At 43.0% G+C, this 21,349-nt stretch overlaps 2 protein-coding genes across 14 annotated transcripts in view; both read left to right on the plus strand.

Moving 5' to 3' along the window:
* The window catches only part of gphna (gephyrin a), a 67,392-nt gene extending 58,427 nt beyond the window's left edge, over nt 1-8,965 (plus strand). For all 13 annotated transcript variants that reach the window (XM_048974302.1, XM_048974304.1, XM_048974307.1 and 10 more), the window contains 10 exons: nt 668-787; nt 1,534-1,592; nt 1,669-1,822; nt 1,925-2,046; nt 2,372-2,459; nt 3,757-3,830; nt 4,042-4,106; nt 7,151-7,254; nt 7,367-7,463; nt 7,781-8,965. In XM_048974302.1, the coding sequence (XP_048830259.1) occupies nt 668-787; nt 1,534-1,592; nt 1,669-1,822; nt 1,925-2,046; nt 2,372-2,459; nt 3,757-3,830; nt 4,042-4,106; nt 7,151-7,254; nt 7,367-7,463; nt 7,781-7,914 (1,017 nt within the window). In that variant the 3' untranslated portion in view covers nt 7,915-8,965. The remainder of the gene's footprint in view (nt 1-667; nt 788-1,533; nt 1,593-1,668; nt 1,823-1,924; nt 2,047-2,371; nt 2,460-3,756; nt 3,831-4,041; nt 4,107-7,150; nt 7,255-7,366; nt 7,464-7,780) is intronic.
* An 886-nt stretch (nt 8,966-9,851) lies between these two features.
* pals1a (protein associated with LIN7 1, MAGUK p55 family member a) overlaps nt 9,852-21,349 on the plus strand; it is a 32,737-nt gene continuing 21,239 nt past the window's right edge. The window contains exon 1 of the mRNA XM_048974316.1: nt 9,852-10,035. The gene's annotated coding sequence lies outside the window, so the exon portion shown is untranslated. The remainder of the gene's footprint in view (nt 10,036-21,349) is intronic.

The following is a 21,349-nucleotide window of genomic DNA, read 5'->3' on the forward strand; positions in this document are numbered from 1 at the left end:
AGTTCAACACAGGGTAACAAGACATAGAACAAACACTTAGTAACAGGACATAGAACAAACACTTAGTAACAGGACATAGAACAATCACTTAGTAACAGGACATAGAACAAACACTTAGTAACAAGACATAGAACAAACACTTAGTAACAAGACATAGAACAAACACTTAGTAACAGGACATAGAACAAACACTTAGTAACAGGACATAGAACAAACACTTAGTAACAGGACATAGAACAATCACTTAGTAACAGGACATAGAACAAACACTTAGTACAGGACATAGAACAAACACTTAGTAACAAGACATAGAACAAACACTTAGTAACAGGACATAGAACAAACACTTAGTAACAGGACATAGAACAAACACTTGGTAACAGGACATAGAACAAACACTTAGTAACAGGACATAGAACAAACACTTAGTAACAGGACATAGAACAAACACTTAAGTAAATTACATATTCATACGTATATTTGATATCAATATAGATGTGGAAATATGGATGTATCTGGAAGATACATGCATAGCAGCAGACAATAGTCCAAATACAGAGCACGATTCTGCAACTGGTATGTCAGGCTAAGGTGGGAGTGTGATCAGGAAGGGCGTGTGTGTGCGTGTGTACATGTATGAGCTAACGCACCGGCGTCTTCCCCGCAGCCCACCCACACAGTGATGCCCGGTCAGGTGATGCGGGTAACGACAGGCGCCCCAATCCCCTGCGGGGCCGATGCCGTCGTGCAGGTGGAAGATACGGAGCTCCTCCGCGAATCGGAGGACGTGAGTCTGACCCCCCCCTTCTTAAACATGCACCCACGCTCCTCCTAAATATCACATATATCCCATGTATGCCATATATCCATGTTCCTCCCATACATCCATGTTCCTCCCATATGTCCATGTTCCTCCCATTTCTCCATGTTCCTCCCATTTATCCATGTTCCTCCCATATATCCATGTTCCTCCCAGTTTGTGTGGGCAGTTTATGTTGTGTTTTTAAAAATATGTTTATGTTTTGGGCCTTAGCCCAGAGACCTAATCTGTCTAGGGGCATCAGAGGGGCATGGGTACTCTGGCAGATTTAGGGAGCTCCAGCACTTGACAGGGGCCCTTAAATATGTAAAATTATATGTGAAATTGGGCAGGAAGCCCAAGGTGACATTTTATCAGGGGGCCCAAAATTGCTGGGTACGCCCTTACGAAGGTTGCCATAGTGAATCTTAGCACTACGAAGGTTTTTGGAAATGCAGCTGTATTCCTCTAGTGATATATGGAATTCTCAAAATGAGAGGATGGTTTTTAATAGAAAGAAATAGATATAGAAAGCTTTACTGTTATTGCACTGTAGTCCAGCGAGCTAAACAAATCATTCGGATCTTGTTGGGATTCATTTGGGGCCCTGACAGTACGGGCTTTGTTCTGTAAGAATGGGTGGGGGGGGGTAGGGTAAGTGGCTGGAGGGGACTTGGCAGATGGGAAGAGATGCCGTTTCGCTGGGGGGGTGTCTGATTACTCTTGCGTTTCAGGGCACAGAAGAGCTGGAGGTGCGGATCTTGGTACAAGCACGTCCAGGCCAGGACATCAGGTCCGTGTTTCCTGTCCACTGCCGTGCCAGAGCCCCAGCCTGTAACACCAGTAACACCCTCCGCTGCATCCCACAGGCCAATAGGACATGACATCAAGCGAGGCGAGTGCGTCCTGGCCAAAGGCACACACATGGGCCCTTCCGAGATCGGCTTGCTGGCCACTGTCGGCGTCACGGAAGTCGAAGTGCAGAAGTTCCCCGTAGTAGCCGTCATGTCCACCGGCAACGAGGTTCAGTCCACCGCAGCATGGGCATCCCTCCTCCATACGTCGAACCGCTTCATCTCTTTAGTCTTTCAATTCTGATTGTGTGTCCATTTTTCTGCGGTCCAGCTGCTAAACCCAGAGGATGACCTTCACCCAGGAAAGATCCGGGATAGTAATCGCTCCACCTTGCTGGCCACCATCCAGGAGCACGGCTACCCCACCATCAACCTGGGCATCGTCGGGGACAAGTATGGCTGCCGAACGCTCATGGGAGTTTTACTTACTCAAAAATGTTCAGAGGGCAGAAAGAAAAATGATTGGTTTAGAGAGAAAATTAGATTATAGAGGACCAAGATACCCGATTGGTTGGCCCCTTCTCCTCTAGATACTCGGACCCACCTCCTCTGCAATCTGATTGGTTAATTCTCTGAACCAATCATTTCTTTGTTCTGCCCTCAGAACATTTTTGTGTAAGTAAAACTTCCATCAGCCCCCCGAACCTTCTATGATATGCCGTTACTCTCACGGATCAGAGAAGCAGTGCTGACTTGTCCCCTGTGTGTCCCCCTGCAGCCCCGATGACCTCCTTAATGCCTTGAACGAGGGCATCAGTCGTGCTGATGTCATCATCACCTCAGGGGGTGTATCGATGGGTGAGAAGGTAATTGTCACTCCACAGGGAGAGTTTCTCTTCACCCTCTCAAGTTCTGTTTTTAGAGCTCAGTAAGTCAAAAGAGCATGATGAATAAACCTTAAAGCATCAGACTTTAAACATATACATACAAACATGAACTGCAGAAAAAAATTTATGGATAGTTGTGCAAGTGTGATGAAGGCCATTTCACAATAATTCACCCATTTATGTGTAGATGCAGAAAGTAACGCAGATTCATGCAGAATGTAGCACTCATTTATAGTTTTGGCACTCAGTAACATTTTATCATGTGGAACGTAAGGAATATATTTATCTGAAATACAGTGGACAGTGTGGATACGTTTTAGAATATACTTTAGCGAGTATGCATTTCACCTGTTCCATTCTACGCGAACAGGAAAATACTACCTAGATGTAGGTACACCCTGAAACGTACAAAAATATCTGTAATGACGGCCAAAAAACGGTCTGTAAAAACTGTGATTGATCTCAAGGTTGTAAGTTTGACCCTTTCCATAACAGGACGTGCAAACGTGAGGAGTCGTAAAAATTGAAAATATATGGATAATTTTTGGAAATTAACCAACCGTTCCACAATACAGCCAGCAGTCTGCTGCTGGGTGGGATGCTGGTCCCAGGACGGTAGTTGAGAACCCCTAGTTTAGACTTAAATGCAACGCTGTTGTTTTCCCCTCATTTCAACAGACATTTATCAAGATTTCAGATGACCCAACTTCCAACAAAAACAGCCTTATCCTGCTTCTGTTTCTGTAGACCTTTTTCTTTTGTCCTGCACTATAATTTGCTGGCAGGAAACTAACAATGAATGACCAATTCAGTGTGTTTAACAATGTATCAGGCCCTGCATTCCTCCGTTACGTAAGATGTAATAAAGGGGATTGTGCACCCCTTCGAAGGTTAAACATTTTAACATTGTGAATGGCAGACTGTTTTTAATAAAGCATTTCTTGAAAATGGATGTAATTTCGCAGAAATAATTCCTCGTTTTAAAAACTTGCGTCATTTCCTTTGTTAGAGGAGCTTGTGGCTTCATGGTGCTTGGTCGCCATCTAGTGGCTATGCCTGTGTGTTGCATCAGCTCTTCGGGATTTTCACTCTAATAGAGGCAATAATTTGATGGCAGTCTGTCAGCACACTGTCTGCCTTAGACATTATCCAAATAACAAGGGTGTTGTGCACCACGGAAAACTACTCACTCAAGGTGAAGGCTGTGAGGATATGAATGAGAGAGCGCTGCTATGCTGATGTGCATTAAGTGTAAACCTTCTGGTGTTCATTGCAGGACTATCTGAAACAAGTGCTGGACATTGACCTCCATGCCCAGATCCACTTTGGAAGAGTCTTTATGAAACCAGGGTAAGGTTTACAGATTGATTAATGTATTTAATGAAGCTCATTTAAAATATTAAAGAAACAATAAGGACGAACGATCACCACCATTAATTTACTGACCGTTTGATTCTTCATGCTGTGTAAGGAAGAGTGACCAAGTGTACAAAGTGTTTTTTGGAATGGGACACCCTTCTGTGCGATACTGGTGTCATTGTCTCCTTCTGTCTGCTTGCAGTCTTCCCACCACGTTTGCCACCTTAGACATTGATGGTACCCGGAAACTCATCTTTGCACTGCCAGGTATGGGGGGGGGGGGGCGTGGGGGGGGGTGAGTTCGGGCATCCAGCCATTCCTCGGTTAGCTCCTGGGTTCCGTTCCAGCGGTACCTAAAATGGTAGCTAAATGAAAATCACGCTAGCATAGGCGTGACCGCGACTGTGCTGATGAATTTACCTCAGCCTTCCGTACTCGGTTTGCTTTTGTTCTTCATGAGGTGGTAATTTTTAACAACATTTTGTACATTCTACTTTTTCTCTAAGTCCAGTGTGCATTGTCGGGAGTGTGCATTTTGGTCGTAAATGCGTATGTTGGTCAGAATTCCTTTTTTTTTTTTTTTTTTTTTTTTAATATACTCTTATATTTGCAAATGGTTGTTAAACAAGGAGGAGTTGTATAGAATAGTGATACTTCATTAATCCCTGTAGAGAAATTACCTTTATGCGTACCCAGTCTAAAATAAATAATTTATGCTTTATTGATCCCCATGAGAAAGTTATTTTTACGCCTCCCCCAAGTTGTTCTCTGCCATGAAGGGCAGCCACCTGTTGTGCCACCCAGGGAACTGGGGCTTGAGGGTCTCGCTGAAGGACCAACATCTGGCCGGACTTGTACCGGCAACCTTCTGATCACAGGCATGGAGGCTTAGCTTGACTGAGCTACCTTACTTTTATGAGATGCACAAACAGTGGGGGGGGGGTCACAGTGCAGGGTCAGTTAGCATGCTGTCCCCGTGGAACTGGGGGTTAAGGGTCTTGCTTAGGGCCTCAACAGCAGCATCAGTCTGCCAGCCCTGGGTTTCAGCCCTGGCCCAGAGTCCTACCCTCGTTGAGCCGCACACACGTTACCGTGACAATGCAGGCATGACAGCACATGGGTGTTCGAGAAATCGAAGGCAGCCAGCCACCAATCAGCTTTAAGAAATCCCAACTCAGGGGAAAGATTCAGTGCAGCTAATCTCTTCTCATGCTGCCTGTCTCCCCTGGCAAATGAGCAGACTTCACGGCACCTGCATTGTCTGCATCATGACATTTGCAAAGGCGTAGCCTCCTTTAGCTGCTGAATCGTGATAGAGAGTCTCAGGCAGTTGCTGATGCAGATCACATGCGTGGCGTTTGCCCAAAGCAGAGGGGAATTCTGAGATCACCTCATGTGGGAGGAGGGCTTAAGTGGCTGTGGTTTGCTGTGTGATTCTCTCCCATGTCCAGCAGCGCGGCCCGAAATAACCCCACGCTACAGCACTCTGCGTTAAAATGGCCACATCCTCCAGCTCCCGCACGGGGCTGCGGTGTTTCGTCTTTCAAACGAGACGTCGGCTTTCACTCCTGCAAGTTACACCACCGAAATCTCGGTGCCACATCGCACGGCTCAGTCATTCCAGCGTGTCTCACTCACTGTCACACAGCATCACATACATGTGAAAACATGTAAATTCTTAAATTTGGTTAACGTGCTTTCAAAGCATAATTCCTTACACTCGTGCTGTGACTCCATGCTACCCACTGCTAGACTAGCAATGGTTAATAAAATCAGCTGTATTCGTAGCATCTCTCCTGCCGCGGTTTTGGCCTTTTAGGAAAGTGCACTTTTTGGTCTCAAAATCAAACCTGCATTTGACACCTGGCCCCCAAACTGATCCAGCCCTGTTCTTCCATGGGCTGCCTCCCCTGCTGTGGTGAGTTACTCTCTGTGTAATTAGACCTTTACAGAGACAGGAGTGGCTCTTCTCTAGCCTACACCATTAGGTAACCATCCCCCAGGCAGCAAGAGGGTCAGACACACGGGGTTTACATCACCCTCCTTACCAGACACTGAAGCAGGTACAGAATATGGTAATGGGCTGAGCTTCCTTCCAAACATTTCATCTAAGAACACAAGAGCAAGTTCAAATCAATAAGAATCGTCTTGATGGTAAAACATCTTCTGGGCCTCCCTGTTCTGTTTTCTGTGAGAGGTTTTTGACAGATGTTCCCTACGGGGGTGCGTGATGTCCCAGGCTGTCCGTCTCGCCCACGTCCCGCCGTGGTCCTTGTCCCCTTCCTCTGACTCTGACAGGAACACTCACTGACATCGTGCCATACGACGGCCGTCTCTGTGGATCATGTCTAGCTGTCAAAGAATTTTCTTCATGCCTTGTCTGTAGAGCTGGCCTCCCCCATTTTGCCTGCTCAGCACTTCCTTACCCCTCCCTGCGACCATGAACAGATACAGGAGTGCATGTGTCACACACCTCTCCACCCTTTCACCGTGGGACACGGCCGCAGAAGGCATGACAGTCAGTGACACAGAGCGTAACCTGAAATCCCAGGAGGGCTGTTAGCTAACACTAGGAGTATTATTAAAGCTGAGCTCCTCATCTGAGTCATTTCAGGGTAATATCTAGCTCTATGAACAACTGCAAGGATACTAATTAGAGTAGTAGTAATAATAAGCAAATATGGTGTATAATAGTAATAATACTGTGTGTTCAGTTTGTACACAGTGCCTGCCATATCCTTCCCTGCTCTGTTTTACAGTCTTCCTTCCAGATTCACAAGTGTGACAGTCTCATTTTTAGTTTTTCCGTGAACAATTAACCTGGAATATTTTTGGATGACGGGCAAACCAAAAAACATGTAAACAATGGCAAATATAATTTGGATCACATAATATATAAATATATATTTATATAATGTAATACTAATATATAAATATTATTATCATTGTTGTTGTTATTTAATATTTGATTGTGTATGTTTATACTACACATTCCAAAGTTATTTTCGGTAAAAATGGCTTGGGTATGCCCTGTGTGTCACTGTGACTGTGGAATCTCACCTTTCCCGCAGTAAGTTTTAAACTTTTCAGTGCCATTAATTTTGCATTTTTAATAATGGACCGAGTATTATTCACAAATTTTCACATTCTCTGGAGTCTTCTGCCCCTAACCCTCATGAACGTGAAAGGGTGACTATATTTTGTTTTTAAAAATGAGGCTTTGTTTTGGCCCAAACCAGCTGCATCCGTCCCAACAGTGTTTCTTTCTCTCTCTCTCCCTCTCTCCCTCCCTCTTTCTCGTACATTTGCAGGTAACCCTGTGTCTGCTGTTGTGACCTGTAACCTCTTTGTCATTCCTGCCCTAAGGAAGATGCAGGGAATTCTTGACCCCCGACCCACCATCATCAAAGCCAGGGTATGTATGGGATGCAGTAGAGGCATTTTCTCTTTTCCCTTTTAAGAACATATGGCCGTTAGTGAGTCTCTTTGTCTGTTGTCTGTGTGTGTGTGTCCCTTGGGCTCTGCAGCTGTCCTGTGATGTGAAGCTGGATCCTAGGCCAGAATACCACCGCTGCATCCTGACCTGGCACCACCAGGAACCTCTGCCGTGGGCACAGAGCACAGGTGCACGTGGCCACACTTCCGCTCCAAGGGGAAGGACATAGCGACTTTAACTAGCAACATTACCAGGCTGCCATTCTGGGGTGGGCAGTTGAGTCTGTTGGGAGGGCACCGTTGTTTATATTGTGACAGAAGTCTTGGGGCGGGGGGGACCCTGGTGGGCAGGGATGCCCCAACTATAGCCAGGCCCCTGAATTTTCCTAGACCTGAGAGGACGCTTAAGCAAGGTGGCAAAATATTGAGGGTTTAGTAGATGTCCAGTTTAGTAGATGTTCTTTCTGACTCTTGCCACCCCCCCCCCCCGCCCCCCACCCCGACAGGAAACCAGGTGAGCAGTCGACTGATGAGCATGCGCAGTGCCAACGGGCTCCTGATGTTACCCCCCAAGACAGAGCAATATGTGGAGCTGCACAAAGGCGAGGTCGTGGATGTCATGGTCATCGGCCGACTATGATTGTGCCCTGGGAAGGTGGAGGCACACCCTGAGAGACTTGGGGAGGGAGAGTTTTACGGTGCATGTCCACATATCATTATTCTTCTGTAATATGCAACGGCACAGCTGGTTTTTATTGGTTTCGATAAAATTGATCAAATATAATCGACGTGAATATTAAATTAGTGAAACCATGGGAGGAAAAAAAAGAATTTAAAAACTTAATTGTATTTCAAACAAAGGAAATATATTAACTTTTAAAGTAAGAAATTATAAGAAGATAAGAGATTTATTCTGTAATATATTATTATAATTATGATTACTATCATCATATTTAGGCAACTTTTTCTCTTTCATTGCAATTGCTTTGTGTGTTCTAGACCTTATATAGCAGTAGCATTTAAAAGAAAGCTATGAGAGACTGCCAGGATAAAAGCTTATTTTCTCACCGTCAAAAATGAAAAGGAGAATATGACAAAGGCCAAATCTATGGTGCTCTGGCAGAGGAGAGCAGTTTTTGCTCCCCTTAGGTGTGTTTAGGTGACTTCGCTATATTCCCCTAATTAGTATGCTTCATAATTGCTTCACAGAGCGCTTTGCTTGTCGTTTATCTTGTGAGTCGTGTTTATGTGCACAGTGCCAAAAGTGTGGGCAGGGGGTGAGGTCACCAGCTCGAACCCACACACAGGCCGGACTAAACCTGGAAGCTTCTGTACCGCCACCGAACTTGGTACGTCCCGGCCTCTTAGAGGCAAGGCAACTGGAAAGCGACCTTTTATTTAACTTTAGAAGGAAGAAACGGCATCTTTACATGCTGCCAGCCTTTTTAACCAACTACAAAAAAAAATGTACAGGGAAAAAAATTAAAAAGAATGATATTGTACAGACATAAGTGACCAGCACTCCTGAACAATTACAAAGCAATGAGGAGATATTGAACAACTGTACTATACATTTTCTGTAATGATATTAAAAGTGATTAAATAATATTAAATTCTTGATTATGTAAAATATTCCTTGCTGGTTTTCTTTTTTAAATGAATATAAATAAACGTGAAATAAATTTTTTTTTTTCTTGAACAAACAGTCTTCGTTTCTTTCTGCATTCCATGGCAGTGGCAGTGATGCTGTATTTATTTTCTGAATTTACTCTGATTGTCTGAAGTTTACCTGCAATTCTATTTTTTTTTTTTTACTTTAAATTTCAATGAGATTCAGGGGACGTTTACATTTATATTTAGATGTAAGAAAACAAAAATAGGCACATCATTTATATAATGTATGCGATTTATTTGCGAAGACTATATATTTTGTACGTTATTTGTCCATTTCAAAATCAGCCGGACACCAATAAAATATTGTCATAAGGATTTCCACGTTCAGGATTCCCTATTAGAGCAGTTGTGAGGACGATTCTTATTATTTTCAAGTATTTTGCATTTACACAGAATTTGACATTGATATAAACTTTAAAAATCGTATAGAAATGCACATCTGTTACAGAGAATAGACTTTTGGCTTGTTGCACTACTCCGTCATCACTGCGGTCTTCAAACGGATTTTAGGCAGTTATAACAAATGAATAAGGTGCTTATATGACTAATCATATATTATATTTTAATTTATCCATGTAATTCACAATTACGTAGTTTTCATAATTTGGAAATCTTTTTTTATTATTATTCATGTTTTGTTGCCAGTTCATTATAGTATGTTTTGTTAACTGAATTTTGTATCATGAAAATGTTAATCCCACAGTTTGGTCAGGTCAGGCGCTAGAAGCTTGCACTTAACGTATCAATATACCATATACACGATACCCTCTTTGGGACAAAGGCACTTCAAATGCACGGATGTAAAGACAGCTCTCATTGGACAACCAGATTAGGTATATCAAACTCAGTATTGTAATGTTGCCCAATGAACAGTAGTGTCTCATGATGTAGGGAGGCGCTATGGAGTCGGCCTGTAGAAAGCTGGACTGTGGACTATCCTCTTTACTCCGGTCGGTGCGCTCGAGTAGAAGTGGGAATGTGCTGTTACCAACTTATATAGGTTTATTTTATATTTTCTTTGGAAAAGGCAACTGGTGGAGAAGTGTCCCCCTTGACGTGCTTTTACTTGGAGTGGCTTCCTGCGTCGGTGAGTAGTTTTCCCCGCTCTTTGTGGCTGCCCGGTTGCTGCCGTCCTTTTTGGCAGCGGTATTGTTGCAACAGGTCTTGTGCTCGGAAGAACTTGGACTTAACGCCGGTCCGCAGGCCCTGGGCTCCCGGATCCCGCCGCGGCTCCGCTCCGTCCCGTTTGGGATTAAAACGAAGCACGGGGTCCCGATGAAAGTGGAAGGTCGCTAAACTGCTTGTAGATTTCGCTGCTTAGTGCGAGTGAAACAAATATTCCCGATATAACAACAGTGGAACTGCTAATGTTTTGCTAAATTCCCTTCGTCTTAAAGAGCCGCATGAAAGGATATAGCGTAAATGGTGTTTTATTATTATTATTATTATTATTATTATTATTATATAAAGTAAAGCAGAGGTGTTAGTCAAACAGCTAGTTGGTCACATTCTAACTTTACAAAGTTTTAGTATAAACTTAGGTGTCCATTAATTTGCGGCTTGTTAGCTGCACATTTTAATAAGCGTAATATATAATTATGGATTTTTTTTAGGATGTAAACTTAATTACTACTGCTACTGTTAAAGTGTATTTTCCTTAATATAGTCATGTGTACGTGTTTGCTGCCGGCTAATGTTCAAATGTCCCTATTATAATGTTATATGTATGTCAGCACAGGGACCTCAGATCGCGTCCGGTTATCTGACAGTAAACTTAAGGTTTGTCAAGCTGTCAGATTTCAGTCCTGTTAAAGTGTCACTGTGTGTGAAATGGGGTTCCTGTGTTACTTTTTTTAATGCATTATTTAGACAGTTTGCATTTATCAATGTTTTATAATGTAGAGCTGCGACTGGAATGTTTGACCGAGACTTCTGGGTATCTGGGCGGTTTTCACTGAACTTAACACGGCTGACTTGCTGCTACCTCTTAAGAGCTTTTATAAGTCGCCGCATTCTCTTTTGTTCAGAAACAAAGAATGAAATCCTTGGGTTGGGCTATTATGTATATTAACAATTCCGTGTTTTATGGCTTTCGTGTATCAGAGCTGTAATGTTTGAGAGAATCTGTCCTATGTGTGACAATAGGATTGCGTAAATGCCCCACCTGTCCCCGGACTGATCGGCAGTGCTTACGCCCCCCATCCTCTACTTTAAATCGGGCTCCCTTTGCCTGACAACGGTGCCCTTTCATATAGGCCTGTCTATGGGGAAGAAAATGCATTTCCGCAGAACATATTTTCCCATAACACTGACGTAGTATTAATTCGTGTAGGTGCTCGACACCAGTAGTTGTAAGGGTATCATTTGAGAAGGCTGGATTTGCCAGTGATGCGATGGGTTTTTCCCGCACTTGATGGATGAATCCCTCAAGTGTCTTTGTTCTTGTCGTAAGTTTGATCCTACCACGTTATATATAACGTAGGGTTGGGAAGAATTCCGGCTTAGCGTGCCTTCTGGCGGTGCTTAACATTGCATGTTATGTCCCTACCATGCTGCTAATAATGATTTTTTTTCCCCTAAGCACATTTCACTCTTAAATTCATTTTAAATTTGGATTCTAATGTACGAATTATAATACTTGGGTATTGTGTTAGGTGAAGCAACTATAAAACATAGTGTAGGTCAGAACTGGTACAAAGACAGGGACACTGGCTCCAGTGTGTATCTGCTGTTGAACACTCTGGTTTAGTTGGGTCATGTCTTGGGCATTCTGTGTGGGTCTTGTTTTATATAGCCTTATTAGTCGGATTGGGTTACATGAACGCTGACCTGAAAGCTTCCAGGAAGCCTTTTTTAATTTATTTTAATTGATTGCTGTGAGTGAATTACATGATCTGGCTGAGTCAATTTAAAAATGTATGAAAAGTTTCTAGATCTTAAATGGTTCTTAGTTAAATGTCACATGTCAAACTCGCATGGTCACTGTGTACAGGGCAGCCTCTGGGAACTACCTGTTTTCCGCAGTGCTCAGTGAGCGCTTATCTCAGGAATGCTTTGTGGAGTTTTTCCTGCCTACCTCATTTGCAGACATCCCCTGTGCTATCTGCTGTTAACACGTGTCTGCCGTCTTTCAAGAAGCCTTCTCGTTCTCGGTTGAACTGCCTTGTGCCGCTGCAGCGGCGGCAGTTCAGCAGAGAGTGCGAGGTGAGGACAGAGTCATGTGGCGTGTCTCCACTGATGGGAACTGTGTCCAGTGTCGAAGCAGAGGGCACAGGTGTGCCTCTGTCTGAGAGTCAGCAGGCTGCGCAGAGAAGAGCCACTGTGCACTGCAGGCTGTCAAAACTTCAGGTCGTGTATATAAAAACTGAAAGAACAACACATTCTGGCTACTGTGATGATCAGTTTTTTTATATAAAATATCATGGTCTGTTTGCCAGTCTTGTTCATTTTGATGCCAAGCACCATTTGCTGTGGTGTTAAACAAAGAATCGGTTAATACACCGAGTTCTGCTACGGTACAAGGAATATGGGCAGGCTTCTGAATCACAGATTGCCGAAATGCTCTGCTATGTACAACAACCTAACATGTAGGCCTATGTAATCCGGCATACGCGGCCTTCTGGGCGCCTTGTGTATCCACGCAGGATAAAAATTTTCCCATGTGAATTTATTTTTCGCACTTCATTATTTTGCTGGTATTAAATAATGTGATGATGCTGAGTTGTAATTTTTTGTTGTTACAGTTAATAGGGGAATGCGCCAATACATGTTTCAATTAAAATGCACGTGGTTCTGCTGCGTCATCTAACATTCAATTATATGTAAGCAAATCTATTGGATTTCTGTATAACCATGATCAAGGGAATATAGTTTTAACTCTCTTCAGAGGTATGAACTGTTGTAGTTGTAGGCAGGAGATTTACGTAATATATAAGCAATGCTACATGTGCAATGGTTGAAGCATTGATTCTGATTCAGTGATTCCTTTTTTTTAAAAAAATGTATCTTTGTTTTGTTAGCCTTAACCTGAAGAAGCAGGCCATAAATATTCCTGCAGATATGAATCATTACAGTTAATATATAAGTAAACTCCCAGTATCTTCTGGTACTTAATTGTGCCACAGCTATGATTTCAGTTTTTGTTTTCAGTCAGTAAATGTATTCATTATTATTAAGAATTTACAAAATGAGAAATCTTTTTCAAAGGGTATTCAAAACCGAATAGTGAATTCATTATCGGCAAAAAACATCTTTTGCAAAAACAATGGCAAGCCTGTGTGAGGTTTTTTTTCTTTCTTTCTTTGCGCTAACTCGCTCAGGTCATCGTTTGCGATCAGGTCATCAGTGATGCAGATGGGCTAATCTTAGCCAGAGACTCTGGGTCACATCAAGAACCAGAGGTCACAGAAGTCGGGCCATTGTGCACAAGCATAGGCTCAAAGGGGGGGAATAAGGTAAAACGACAACTTTACATTCCTGCTTTACATTTGTAATGCGTTATGACAGGAATGGGTGCGGACCCCATATACATACAGGGATTCTCACAGAGGTGGAGACCTGACAGCTAATCGTTCATTAATCATTAATCAAGTTTCAGCCCTGTGGAATTCATGTGTTAATTATCAGGATGGAGCAGGATGATTTACTTCTGGGTTTATAAGTAAGATTGTGAACCGCAGAAAGGAATGGATGTTTCAGGGAAGGGTTAAGGTAAAGGGACAACCCCATCCGCATACCTCTAATTTTTAAGGGTGTAATGCGAGTTTACTTGGAGTGTGTAGAGAGTGGGAGCACCAGCCTGGTTTGTTGCTGTATCATTTGAGGCCTGTATCACAAAGCGAGAATTGTTTGTTGGCTAAATAGGTTGTTGGATTTAAGGTACGACAGTTCAAATGGATTTTTATCTTCCTTCACTTGCGTTTAGGCCCGATTACCTTAAATCCGATAACTTATCTTGCTAACTCAAAAATCCAGCTTTGTAATGCAGTGCCTTGCTCATGAAATTTAGAGAGTAAATCATTTATTTGTTTTGCTTTGTTTTGTTTGTTTACCTGTCCCACCATGAAGCTGATCAAATCTTCTCAGTTTCCTCCTCCAGTAATTTGTTTGCTGTAGCAAAGGAGTCTGTATCCCCCCCCCCCCCCCCCCACAATGACTGATTCATTATGACTTGTTTGGAAATAGATTTTTTTTATTTTTTATTTTTTTTAAAAAAGGAGTTTTGTTGTTGTTCCTTTAAGGTGGGCAGAAGAGATCTTCAAGTAAATGTATGGAACTGAGAACTTTTCAGGGGTATCCATTTGTCCTTGGGACTGATATCCTGCTGAGAGCTTATCAAAGTTTAACACCTAGAGCGGGTGACCAGTTCACCTGAATGCAAATGGGATTTGTCTTGAAGATAAACATGGTAGTCAGGGTGGAAGCTGGACACAAAAAAGTGAACACTAGGGAGATTAGTATATGAAATGGCCTCTTTGTCTTTCCATGTAGTTATACATATAAATTCATATGTGGAGACTGTCGCCAATTCAGCCAAATAATGGCGCATTATAACTAGTCACATTTACTCACACAGTATCACACTCGTGCTTCCATTAAGTTTAGTGAATTGGGGGAGTTAATTGTTAATTTTCTCAGCTGCCCTGCATACTTAAGTTGAGGAGTAGATGCCTTGGAAAGCTGTCAGGTTAATGTCACAACTGCTGGTCCCATATCCTGTGCTATGATATAGGGCGACAGCATTGCCCCGATTGTCGTGAAATCCGACTCGGGGGTCAGTAGTGGTCGCTGGTAAGGGGGCTGCATGTCTGATTTCACCTGGTTGAACTATGTTCACTGACTGTGCAGCCAGTGCAAAATGCGTGTAACGGTACAGCTTCTGCTTCAGGTCTAACGGACCTAACATCTAAAAGACACCAAAGATGCTTAGAGGAAGTTAGCCTACTTTTAGGGAAAAGGAATTCTGCTCTGAAGATTTGAAGACTTTGTGGCTTTTCTGACTTGTTTCCTGTTAATGTCACCTGCCACTTTGGAGTTAATGAGACATCTGTGTCCCCCTTTAAAGATACTGCCTAACTTGGGTGGCAGCTGACCACTCGGGGTCAAGGTGTGTAGTTCAGTACATTGGAGTGATGACTGCAAAAAGAATAGAGCAGCTCATCCTAGAAATTCTATTCTAGACTGTGTGGCATGGCACTCTGCCCCCTCCCCACCCAATGTTTCCCCTCTCGCTCTGTTTCTTTTCTGTGTTGGTGCAATGGCCTCCCATGGTCAGTGTTGTTAATTCCTTATCTGTGCTTGTTTTTCCCAGACTGATAATGGTTCTCTATTCTTTCTCCCCCTCCCTCATTCCCTCTTTTTTTTTTCTCTCTCTCTCGGTTTTCTTTTCTTTCGTTTTCCCTCCACGTCGCGCTCCTGCTCTTTCATGCTGCCCTCTCTGTCGTTGCTGGTACGAGCATCTCCGCTTACACGCAAACGCGGAATTTTCAGTCTGATGGTTTGCAGTGTTGGAATGTTAAGTCAGCACTGTGGAGCTGATTGGAGGTGATTTTAAAAAAATAATAATAAATCACAACCTGTTTCTCTTCCATGGTGACACATTCCCCTCCCTCACTACTGCATTTCAAAGCATTGCAAAGCTTTTTGTTTCAGTGTTCTGTTGTGCTATCAAAAGTTTTGTTTTAGTAGCAGGGAAATCACCGTAGACTAATATATGAAATTTAACGATAAAGATATGGGGATACATTGTATTGTTTTATTTTTCTAGCATTGAGGTCATATTAAGATGGACATCTGTGGTATTTATTAGCAGAGACTATGGGAAATTACCACAATAATTAGCTTATGTGAAATTGTAACACTTTAATACTTTGTCATATCAAACTGCCTTGGACCACATAAGGTCCATACAGCAATATCTCACTCATACCTAAACCTCTTTCATAATGCCCATCCCACTGTTAAATTCTGCATGAATATAAATGACACACTGTCTGGACTAATGTAACCCATGCCATTTTGAATTAGTCCAATGGTTGCTAGGTGAGGTATGTGTGAACACCCCTGTGGGGGCTGTTGAAGGTGACCATCTTAAGTTCGACTCAGTAATGGGCTTATGTGAGCACTCTAACATTTTTAAGATTTCAAGACGCTGTGTAGTGAGGTCAGATTTTTGATGTCTTTATTGATTGTGAAGGTTAACCTGTTACAGTGTGGACATTTGCTTGTGGGAGTTTTACTTACCTTTATGTACCGAGTGATAATCCATCCGATTATAGAGGAAGGGGGTCCAAGCAAGTAAAGGAGGCTGGACCAACCAGTCAGATGTCTTGGTCCCATCTCTTTAGTTGCTTAAAGCCACCTCCTCCACAGCCTGATTGGCTTTCTCTCTGAACCAATTGTTTTTCATTCTGCCCTTTAGAACTTTTTCATGCAAGTAAAACTCCCACGAGCGCAGACATTAAGCGGCCGTCCTGAATGCAGTGCCATCCATGAACCCAAGACCGTTCTGTAGAATGTGTTCAGAGTGCTGTCCATTTTGAGCAAGGTACATGCATAGAACATTGGTCCAGGTCGGCTACAAACCTCAGCGATGTGTATTACGTTTCAAAGTCTTTATCACGTCATCTCTCAAAGTACCATGATACAGAAGGACGAATGACGAGGCTCATGGTCCACAGTGTAAATAAGACGTGCTCACACAGTTAGGACAGTGCAGTATACATGGTAGTATATGACATTTACATGGCAGAAATTTAAATTCAGTTTAACTGGTCTAACACTCAGTTTAAATCACAGCTTAGGAAGGGAAAGCTGTCTGACTGAGACGTCCAGTCCAACATGTTCAGGGGCATGTGAATGGGTGGTGTTTGACAATAGGTCAAACAACGGTACAATACAGGACAAAACAGAAGTGCAGCAAAAGACAAGACAATGTAAGACAAAAGAGAGTGCAATATAAGAAGTGGCATAAATAGGTGGTGTATTACCTGGTGCTTACCTTCAAATGACCCACATTCTGGGCCTGGGTATTGGTTACATCAGTCCAGAATTAGGCATCTTAAAAATGTTTCGGTGGTTTCAGACTTGACTCTAGGTGTGCACCACCCCATTGTTTTCAGGTCCAATACTGATACCAGTACCTGCGGTTTGCATATTGGTCGATCCCAAATACCAATCCGATACCAGTGTTTGATTAATAAGGTGTAAATCTGGGAAGAGACTGAGATTATTCAGTTAAATTTAAAGAATCACCAGGCTTAAATACTTGATTTAAATACTGTTTTTCTAACTTTGAGACAATGTAACAAATATAGACGCACATGTATATGCTGAATTATTATTGACAATCAGTCGGCTAATGGTAACTTTTAACCATTAATCCATATCTGTATGATTTAACACCGTGTGTGGGCTCCTGGCCGCTAGTAAACATTACATACCTGGGGCAACGACAGATAAACTACGAGCTAGGCAGTTGAAAACTGTGCATTCCTCCATTTGTATGTGATGGACTTTCACTAGATATTTCGACAAATTGCCGGTGTTACCGCCCTTACATGCAAAACACTTGTGACTTTGCCATTGTCGGCACACGCTACGGGAGAGACATTTCCTCTGGATTAAAAATAGCAAAAATGCAGACGCGTACATTTGTATATCACGAAGTGTAGCGAATACGCAAAACAGCCCAAGCTAGCGACTCTCAAGTCATCCATTTGCTTTTTTCATATTACTCGCGTGGCATGTAATTGCGTGCGCTTTGTTCAGTGGGATTTTCCACTTGGCATTACTTCCACCTTTCAAAACTACTTTGAAAAAGTTTGGACTGAAAGGACTCCTAGAAGTCCTTAAAGATCCATAAAGCAAAGAACAAGCCCTTCATCAAAGAGAAGCAGGGAAGAGCCAGGCTGCACTTTGCAAAATAAATAAATAAAGATCGTTGCGCTACAATTTGTTTCAAGCATAAAATCGTCACCCACTTATCTGATATTCTCCTCCTCCTGCAAAGGATATGCGCATGTAATGTGAAAATACGCTATATAAAATAGTCGTCACAGCAAGCGTAAGTAACAGCGCTCACACCTGATGGACTGCACGGCAGCGTTGGCACTCAGCTTGAATGCTGCTCAGAGTGGGAAAGCACTGTCGCGCAGTTGATTTGCGCAAATCGATTTAAGAAGAAATGGGATCTTTTTACAGACTGCAGGAAACTGAATAAGTATCGGACGTGGCTCGGTCACGTACGGCTGATGCCTGACCTGTCTAATAGTTATGGATCGGCACTCGCCATGTAGATTTAAGAAAAAACTGATTAGATTTCGTTTTGGAAAAAAAAAAATAATGGCTATTTTGGAGTATTGATGCTTAGGTTTTGGTAAGAATAAAATTGCACGCAAATATGGTCAAAATGCAGACATTTTAATGGACAAGGTACTGCGACCTTGTACTGAGTAAGATATTAGAAGATACCACTTTTACATACTACTCTGTGAAGTGTTTTTCAGTGCTGTCAGTGCATGGGTCAGTCCATTGTCAACGTTTCAGGGGGGTGCTTATGTCGTACTGTTTGGGTGCTTGATTAGCAAGTTGACGCATGTCTATATTACAGGTTTGTCCTGTAGGGGTGTGTTTTCTTCTGCATAAGGAGAGCCAGACTGCTCCCACCATGGTTATGTGTCAGCATTGCACAATTTGTGTATATTGGCATATTACCTGTGAATGAGCATGGTAACAGCCTTATAAACTTGACCCAAAAAAACCCTCAGCCTGGACTTTGGTACTGTTTTGGTGTTCTTCAGTGGTTATGATCAGACATTACACAAAATTAGGAATTCACCTGTTTTGCTGTTTGAGAAGTATGGCCCTTTTCCTCATGTTTTAAACAGAACCTGCATAGTGAATGTTGTGGAAAGACCCACACAGATCAGCCTTTACCACTGACTAGAAGAGAAGCCCGATAACGATAACAGAGATTTTGTCTAATATTCCGAATACTGATATCTGGTTTACCTCTGAGTCATTTTCCAAGCGGGAGGTTTGCTAGCAGTGAAATTTGCCAAGCTTGCTGGCGCAGATTAGCGGAATATTACATTTGTTTTTATTCTGTGGAAAATGAAAGATCAATCTGCAAGTCAGATTAAATAATGAACCATAAACACGACATGGACCTGAACTTTGAGACTTCTTGAGTCAACGAAATCTCTCATCCTCCCCTGTGGAAAATGGCTGATGCTCCAATGCAATCATCTCCATTTGTCTCAGTAGTTGTATCTTTAGCTCTGCTGTTGTCAGCTTGGCACAAAGATTATCTTGACCATTCTGCACAACTAAACGGGGGCAAGTTTCCCAAAAACGTCGTAAGACAAAGGTCATCAGCTAGTGCTTCAGTTGTGAATAATGATGAACATTCCTCTTCTTTCCTGCGTTTCTAGCAATTCACATGCCCGACCGGCTACTTTGTACATCTACCAACTGCACGAAAGCCTGCAGCTTGGAAGCAGGATTTTCGCCCCCAAAAATCTACCAATTCTGACCATTACAGGCCGATGCGCTTGAATCCCCTTCTTAATAACCGATTCAACACCAAACATTAGCAGTTCTTGCATGATTAAACAGGAATGTAACAGGCTGACTTATGGCTTGAGTTTAGTGTTCGGTTCGGGGCTTAACCTTTGTAATTTCATGTTTGAAGTTTACTGCCTTTCCTGCCATTCATGTACGCTGTCTTGCAAGAACCTCTTCGTAAGGGGACTTTATTAAAAGACCCTCCACCTGGCGCCCGTCGAATCCTCCTCCTTTCGGAAGGACCCGGGCCTCAAATGTGCATGACACGTTCAGCCATGGGTCTGGTTCCCACAGCCAAAGTGAGTGCTGAAGTCTGACTTTAATCAATATCTAATTTTTCATACCGTCCAGACCTTATATCGGAGTATACAGCGTCTTCGAAGTATTTTCAAAAGCAACGCTGCTTTGAGCGTGGGAGGGTCCCCATGATAGAATTTGCCAGAGACCACCACCCCCCCCCCCCCCTCCACACACACACACACACACACACACACACACACACACACACACACAACGGCCCTCTGCTAATTTCGCCACTGAAGTTTCTGAATACCGCAGTATAGCCAAAATGTAATGCTATACGAAATTACCATAACGCCACCCAAGCCTAGACGAAAATACTAACCGTAAGCAGGTAGGAAAAGAATATGAAGTTTATTGATCCCAAAGGGACAATCCTTTGCAAATAACTGCAAGGTGCAGACAAATATAGTGCAAAACAAGACACGGTGCTTCATCTGTGCAGAGGATTCAACGCACAGCAGATAAACAAACATAAATGTACTTTATGTATGCAGGAGAATGGGAGGAGTATGTGAGGTTGTGACAAGATTGCTGTGAAGTTTCATGGCATGAGGGACACTTGATAGTGTGGTTTGTGGACTGTGTGTTTCCATTTTTTGCTGCAGTTCTGGCCTATGGTGAGGTTTTCATTATGTTTATAAATGGGGGAGGGTTTCCATGCACTGAAGATTCACAGAATAACATATTAAGGGAACCTGTCAGTGAAAGGGGCCGGTGTGCAGCCAGGCAGCTTAGGACACCATGCCTATGCTTAGAATGTCACCAGTTCAAATCCCAGGCTCGGCAGTATGATTTCATTGTCAGCCCCTTGAGCAAGACACAATCTTCCAGTCGCTCCATATATTGGCTGACCTTGCCTTCTCACTTTGGACGAAAGCGTCTGCTAAACAAATCAAAGGCAAGACTGAATCATTCCTAATATATATGTGTAAGCTTGTTGAGTCGGTGTTCTTACTGAATGTGGTAATGCTCATAATTAGCGGTAACACACCCGTGCCATCTTATCTCGCCCCATTTTCCCCTTTGTGGTTCACTCCTCACCTTCTTTCATAGCTCTCTCGACCTGTCGCCTTTCCCATGTGGATGCATGTGCTCGCAGAGCATGGCAAATGCGGGGATGCGCTCCTCCGCACAGTAATGCTCCTGTGCCAGGCCGCCACGCTCCCAGGGCACGCCGCATTCCTGCTATTGCTGCCCAACCCCAGCGAGGAAGCAGCCGTGGCAACGGAAGAGGCTGGGAGTCGAACATTGTCTGTGGGGGGTGAGGGGGGTTACATGAAGCGGACTTAATGTTTTTTTTTTTTTGTTTCGGGCCCCCACAACGGAGGGCGCCCACGCTCAAAAGGCGGAATACCAGCTTGCATTCTCAAACTCTCTCTGTCAGCACACTCTGCAGCTGAATGGCTTCTGAAGTTGCGTGTTGCATTCTTCCTCTGCTCAATTTTCTTTTTTTTTCTTACTTTTCTTTCCCCTAACAATTTATGAACGTTCTTTTGCTTTCATCTTTTTCAGCTGCATGAATAAAATCTGAT

The sequence above is a fragment of the Brienomyrus brachyistius genome, chromosome 14 (genome assembly GCF_023856365.1).
Source record: "Brienomyrus brachyistius isolate T26 chromosome 14, BBRACH_0.4, whole genome shotgun sequence".
In the NCBI taxonomy this organism is placed as follows: Eukaryota; Metazoa; Chordata; class Actinopteri; order Osteoglossiformes; family Mormyridae; genus Brienomyrus; species Brienomyrus brachyistius.